Raw genomic sequence first — 6,808 nt, 5'->3', positions numbered from 1 at the left:
ACCCACTCGGTCTTGCTGAGTGATCTGTGACGGCTCGCGGGGTGGCTCAGGTGTCAGGGGACAGCCATGTCTGTGAGGACTCTGGCCCCGCTCAGATGAGGCAGCCCAGCCCTCGCCCAGGGCCCGGCTGTGGGAGCCGCAGTAGGGATGGCTCTGCCCAGGTGGGCCGAGGCCACGCGGGGCTTTAGGCGAGGGCCGGGATCTAACTCAGCGCAGGCTTCAGGTGGGAGAAGGGGCAGCCGGGCCCTCCTGGTGACTCACATCACGTGAGACAACACCGTGCCCTGGCCTTTCCAGTCTTTCCTGCAGCTGCGCAACTGGACGGCCTCCCTGCTCTGCTCCGCGTCCGACCTGCCCGCCCGTGGCTTCACCAACCAGATCCCGCTGGTGGCGCGGGGGAACTGCACCTTCTATGAGAAAGTGAGGCTGGCCCAGGGCAGCGGAGCACGCGGGCTGCTCATCGTCAGCAGGGGGAGGCTGGTACGGCCCTGCGCGTCCCCCACCGGGCCAGCTCTCGGGGGCAGGAGGGGCTGCAGGAGGCAGAGATGGCAGCAGCTGGGGCTGGTCTTCCGGCTTCTCGCTAAAGGCAGGCCCCTCTGTGGGGAGGATCTGGGCCGAGTGTGGGCGTGGGGAGGATCTGGGCCGAGTGTGGGCGTGGGGAGGGCGGAGATGAGTCGGTTTTTCCTGTGTTGCTGGCTGGGGCTGTGGAAGTTTGGCCGTGGTCTTGTTGGGTGCCTGTCCTAGAGCAGCCCCCAGGGGTGATGGAGACCACATCCTCTGTGGGGATAGGATTGGGGTGGCTTCTGAGGAGCAGGTGGCCTGGCCCTCAGCTGGTCCTTTCTGAGTACCCTGGTGCCCTTGCCCTCTAGCCGGTGGGGCCGTGCTCGCCTGTGTGGTCCTAGCCAGGTGGCCTGAAGCCCAGCCCCTTTTCCATCTTCTGCGAAATGGGGCTGTGGTTGAGAGCTGGGGGCCTGGCAGGGCTGGTCACAGCACAGGGACATGCTGACTGCTGGGCTGGGCAGGGTGCACGGCCGCCCCTACAGTGTAGTTTTGGGGTAAGAAGAAATGGAGTTCAGGAATTCCCTCACAGCCCTGCCCGTGGCTCTGGGCTGCCCCCGCTAGCGTTGCACCCTGAGCCTGGCAATCCATGGAGGACAGGTGCGGGGGCTCAGGGCCGAGGGCAGAGCAGGCTGGGCAGAGCCGAGGGTGCCATCCCCGTCCGCACGTGCTGCTGTCGTAGTTGAGAGAGGCCCTCAGTGGGTGCGGGGCTCAAGGTGGCTTAGTGGGCAGGCGTGGGCTGTGACAAGTGTCACTCAGGACGTGTATGTGTGGTTTGGGAGTCCCACGGCCGAGGGAGGGATTGGTGGCACTTTTAGGCCTGGGGCCCTGTTGTCAGGTGAAGAAGGCTCGATGCCCTTCGGCCTCCCTGTTCTTGGGTCCTCCTGGGAGGCCGGAGGCTGTCAGCTGCAGAGGGGGAGCCGGCAGGCGCCCCCAGCCTGACCCGAGCCTCGAGTGAGGGTCCCAGAGGAGGAGGCGAATGGGCACAGAGCTGGGGGCCCACCCACTGCTGCGGGTGATGCCTGCCGCTCCCTCCTCTGGGCCCCCAGGTCCCCCCGGGGGGTAATAAGACGCAGTATGATGAGATTGGCATTCCCGTGGCCCTGCTCAGCTACAAAGACATGCTGGAAATCTTCAGGGTAGGTCTGTGCCGGCTCAGACCCTCGCTCCCGAGGAGACGGGGCAGGGGGCTCCGGGCTGGCTGCCGGGGGGTTTGTGCCTCCGTTGGTGGGATCAGGGTGGTGGGTGAGGCGTGGCCCCTGCAGGCCAGGGTCTCCAGCTCCAGCCCCACAGCCCACAGCTGCATGTGGACCCATGGCTGGCGGGTGGCTCTGACGCCTGCCTCCGGTGTGTTCCTTGAGGCAGCGTTTCGGCCGCATGGTGAGGGTGGCGCTGTATGCGCCTAAGGAGCCGGTGCTGGACTACAACATGGTCATCATCTTCATCATGGCCGTGGGCACCGTCGCCATTGGCGGCTACTGGGCCGGGAGTCGGGACGTGAAGAAGTGAGTTTCGCATCGTGCGTGTGCTGTGACGGGGGCGGGCGGCTCTGACACGGGCCAGGACGGCCAGTCATCCCGTCCAGAACAGCAGTGAGCACTTTGGCCTTGGCAGGGCCAGCTCGCCCTGTGGAGCCCTTCCTTTCTTCCTCAGGAGGGCCTGGGATAGAATCAGGCTCTTTACCTGCCAGGGTGGGCTCCGGGCACCCAGTGGGTGTGTGGGGCTGGGCAGGTGTGGATGTGGCAGGTACGGGCATGTGTGTAGGTGGCAGGTGCGGGGCTGGGCAGGTGGCTGGGGCTAGCTACCCTCTCCTGCTGAGCCACCCGGGTCTGGGGAGGCCCCATGTCCAGGGCTCTTTATGCAGATCCAAGCTGCGGTTATTGCCTGCACGCCAGCCTCTGGCCCGGCCTAGTGGCCGCCCCAGCTCAACCCAGGGACGCGGGCCCAGTCACCCTCTGCTGTGTGGTGTCCTCTGCCCTGGGGACGTTCGGGGCGGTTCCTTGCGCTTCAGAACCCCCCCGGGTCCCCTCTTGCTCCCGGGTTTTCTGCCTCGTTCCCTCGGGTGGCTGTGGGCTCCTGGGTCCGTGTCGGCCAGCCGGCCCCAGCGCCCCACGACCCCATGGTGTCTCCCAAGAAGGTACATGAAGCACAAGCGCGACGACGGGCCCGAGAAGCAGGAGGACGAGGCAGTGGACGTGACGCCGGTGATGACCTGCGTGTTCGTGGTGATGTGCTGCTCCATGCTGGTGCTGCTGTACTACTTCTACGACCTCCTCGGTGCGCGGCCCCGGTCGGGTGGGCCACGGCGTGGAGATGCAGCCCGCCCTGTGCGGAGGGAGGGTGGCGTGCGGGCCTGGCCCCCGGCCTCACGGCCCTGCCCCTGCAGTGTATGTGGTCATCGGGATCTTCTGCCTGGCTTCCGCCACCGGTCTCTACAGCTGCCTGGCGCCCTGCGTGCGGCGGCTGCCCTTCGGCAAGTGCAGGTGAGTCTGCCCGGCTGGCCCCGACGTGCCTGACTCTGTGCAGTGATGGCCACGGCCCCTTTGCCGCCCCATAGCCCCCCATGGTGCAATATCGCTCAGAGTCTACAGCAGGCGCTCCCTCAGTGCTGGCTTGGGGCTCCTAGGTCGGGGAGCAGGGTGGAGTCTGGGCGAGCTATCAGTGGAGCCCGCCAGCAGCCGGGCGCCAGGGGTGGCGGGGGGAGGGTGCCCTTGTCCCCAGGAACCCTGCCCCAGGTCGCAGGCTGGCGGGGGCACGGGAAAGCACCAGGGTTCTCCGGGGAACCCAGAAGGTTCCCCACAGCCCAGAGCTTGGCCTGGCTCTTAGGGGTAAAGGGAGCTGTGGGGGGGAGTCTCCGACAAAGTCACACCTGGGTCCAGGAAGCGGGGCTCGTCCAGGGGGAGACCTTTTTGTGTTGTCATCCCTGGGTGAGGAGGTGGGAGGTCTGGAGCAGGCAGGGCCTTGGGCAAGGGGCTCTGGGGGTGCAGCCCATGGCCCCAGCGTCTGCCTGGGTTGGGCTCTGCCCTGCCCTTGGGGTGCCTACTGTTATCATCATGCGGGATGTGTAGTTTAATGAGGAGAACAGAGTGGGGGCTGCCACTCTGGAGAGGGTGCCTGGGCAGGGCCCAAGGGTGGTGGGCAGTGGGATGAGGCCGGGAGCTGGTGGGCTTGGCTCTGACTGCCCCGTGCCCCCCAGGATCCCCAACAACAGCCTGCCCTACTTCCACAAGCGCCCGCAGGCCCGGATGCTGCTCCTGGCGCTCTTCTGCGTGGCCGTCAGCGTGGTGTGGGGCGTCTTCCGCAATGAGGACCAGTAAGTGCTGCTTCCCCCGAGCCCCGGCAGGCAGTGGCGTCCTCAGACGCACCAGGGCTCCTGGGGCCCTGACTCCCTGCCCTCCCTGGAGGCCGCCCCAGCCTGGAGCTGCTTCAGCACCGCGTTATGAAAAGCCCTGGCCCCAGGCTGCCCTGACAGTGCCGCGGGGTCGTTCCACCTGGGTTTGTCCGGGTGCCATGGGAACCCTGACTGGAATCCGGGAGAAGAGGCCGGAGCCCCTGTGGCCGGGAGCCACGTCATCCAGCCTGGATGGGACTCCTTTGTGGGGCGTCGCTGCCCAGTGCCACAGTCTGTCCCCCGCTGTCCCTGTCCTGGCACCCACGTGCACACCGCAGGTTCGAGGCCCAGGGTGTGGGCACCAGGGCATCCGATCCTCTTGGTCATGACTGCTGCGGCCTCTGAGCAGCGATGGAGGTGGGGCAGGCACTGCTCCCCCCATGCTCACCTCCCACACAGCCTGGACTTGCGGCTGCCTCCCGCTGGCCGGGCCTCCCCCATGAGGCCGAGTGCCTGGCGCCGTGTTGGGAGGACAGAGCTGGCCCGTCCCCGCCCGGCCCCCACCGCTGTCGCTGATACCATCTGGCGCTTCCTCCTGGCCTTCCCGAGGCAGCCAAGTATGCTTGGCTTTGGTGTGTACTGGAGCCACGGCACGTTTAACTGGCAGAAGGAAGACGTGAAAATATTTTGAATCCTTTGTACACAAAGAGAAAATGAATCCGTTCAGTTATTTCCAAGCTAGGAAACTCGCTCCGTCACATGAAGTTAGAGCAGGCCTCAGTCAGCTGGGCGCAGGTGCTCACGCCTGGGATCCCAGCATTTGGGAGGCCAAGGCAGGACGATCACTTTGCCTGGGAGTTCAAGACCAGCCCGGGCAACAAGTGAGACCCCCTCTCTATTTAAGAAGTAACATAAAATCAGAAAAAATAACTGGCTGCAGTTCTCTGGGTGCTTGCGGCGCGTGGCGCCTGGAATTGGCTGTGCCAGCGTCTCCCATGGAGGTCTCTGTTCTTAGCAGCCGCCCTGCCCGGGAGATGTTTTTATCCCATTTTCAAATGAAACCTTTGATGTTTGAGATGCTGAGGAACGCTGGGGAACTCGTCCAGCAAGTGACAGGCAGAGCCTGCATGGGGGGCAGGGGCCAGCGGGGAGGGGACACGGGCTTCATGGGGCCAGGAGAGAGCTGAGGTTGCGGCTGACTGCAGGGGCCGTGGCCTTGTGCAGGAGGCGGTTCTGTGCTTTGCCCCAGGGCACCAACCGCATGGCAGCCCCACCCACTGTGGTCCCGGAGGTTCTGTGAGGAAACCTGGTGTGGCACAAGTTTTAATTTAATAAACAGTTTGGGCACGGGGGCTCATGCCTGTAATCCCAGCACTCTGGGAGGCGGAGGCGGGCAGATCACTTGAGGTTAGGAGTTTGAGACCAGCCTGGCCAACATGACAAAACCCCGTCTCTACTAAAAATACAAAAAAATTTGCCTGGCATTGTGGTGTGTGCCTGTAATCCCAGCTACTTGGGAGGCTGAAGCAGGAGAATAGCTTGAACCTGGGAGGCGGAGGTTGCAGCAAGTCAAGATCGTGCCACCAAACTCCAGCCTGGGTGACAGAGTGAGACTCCATCTCAAAAACAAAACAAAACAAAAACAGTTTGGAGGGGTCAGTGCCCAATCCCTCCCGCGCATGCACCCTCTGCCTGGCCCCTGCCTACGGCCTGTGACCCCTGCCTACAGTGTGACGCCCACCATCCAGGGACAGCGACTGAGGGGACGCAGCCGGCCAGGCCCGTGTCCACCATCCTGGCTGCAGAGTGGTGGGCTCCTCTACCTGCTTCCGCAGGGTGGGCCCTGGGGTGGGGCCAGTGCCGCCAGCCTTGCTCCAGTTGTAACAGCAGGGGTCCTCCCACAGGTCTGGGGTCCTCAGGGTCATCCCCTGGGCAGGTGGAAGGGCAGCGGGGCCGCGTGCTGGCTGAGAGCGAGGGCCCTGTGTGGCTCGTGGGAGGCGGTGTCCCAGGTGGTCAGCCAGCCTCCGCCCCGGCGGGGATGCTGCTTTGTCTTGCAGGTGGGCCTGGGTCCTCCAGGATGCCCTGGGCATCGCCTTCTGCCTGTACATGCTGAAGACCATCCGTCTGCCCACCTTCAAGGTGAGCGCAGGGAGGGCACGGCTGCGGGGCAGCGTGGGTAGCCGGGGGGCCTTCATCCCAGCCTGGCCCGTGCGGGGCTGTGGTCCTGCTCACTGCCCTGGGGATGGCCGCCTAGGCCCGTTGTGAAGGGTGGGGCTTGAAGATTGGGTCCCAAAGCCCCCGCCGAGGCGGCCTGGGTGGGTGGCTGCGGGGCGGTTCCCGGCGGGGGCAACTCATGTCTGGATGAGGTGGTGGGGAGAGCGGTGGAACGGGGCTGGAGGAACTGGCCTCGGGCGGTACCGGGAGCGCGGGGATGTCGTCAAGTCCCAGGCGGCTGCACTCCCGTGAGGGCCCCACAGGACCCCAAGCGAGCGGCATTTGAATGCCCGGGATGGCCCTCTGTATCCCCAGAGCCGGCCCTGTGTGGCACAGGCCTCTGCCCTCCCGTCCCCGCCTTCCTGTTACGTGGAGACTCTAAAAGCCTGACTTTTGTCCTTAAATCCCGATCTGATGTTGCTTCCGAAGCTGCTCCTGCGTGGTGCGTCGCTGGCACTGGGCGCGCTCTGCTCAGCTTCCTTTAAAGGCTTCCTCCCGGGAGGAGGCGCTGGGCCTCATGAGATGGGAGTGGGAGTAGGGAGTGGGGGAGGCACGGGCCGGCGGGGGGCCGCCCTCAGCCATGGGCTTCGCAGGCCTGCACGCTGCTGCTGCTGGTGCTCTTCCTCTATGACATCTTCTTCGTGTTCATCACGCCCTTCCTGACCAAGGTAGGCGACCGCCCGCCCCCCTCCACCCCATCACCCC

At 65.2% G+C, this 6,808-nt stretch overlaps 1 protein-coding gene across 1 annotated transcript; it reads left to right on the top strand.

Moving 5' to 3' along the window:
• Positions 1 to 271: 271 nt before the first annotated feature.
• Positions 272 to 6,771, top strand: LOC116465131 (signal peptide peptidase-like 2B; the record flags this gene model as incomplete). Its single annotated transcript, XM_032148320.2, has 8 exons — positions 272 to 480; positions 1,608 to 1,697; positions 1,924 to 2,063; positions 2,693 to 2,835; positions 2,945 to 3,041; positions 3,755 to 3,871; positions 5,947 to 6,028; positions 6,697 to 6,771. Coding segments are annotated over 8 exons (953 nt in total), but the record flags the coding sequence as incomplete, so codon positions are not given.
• Between the last annotated feature and the right edge of the window lie 37 nt (positions 6,772 to 6,808).

Source organism: Hylobates moloch, unplaced genomic scaffold (assembly GCF_009828535.3).
Source record: "Hylobates moloch isolate HMO894 unplaced genomic scaffold, HMol_V3 SCAFFOLD_3283, whole genome shotgun sequence".
NCBI classification, from domain to species: Eukaryota; Metazoa; Chordata; class Mammalia; order Primates; family Hylobatidae; genus Hylobates; species Hylobates moloch.
This window is presented reverse-complemented; position numbering and strand designations above follow the sequence as displayed.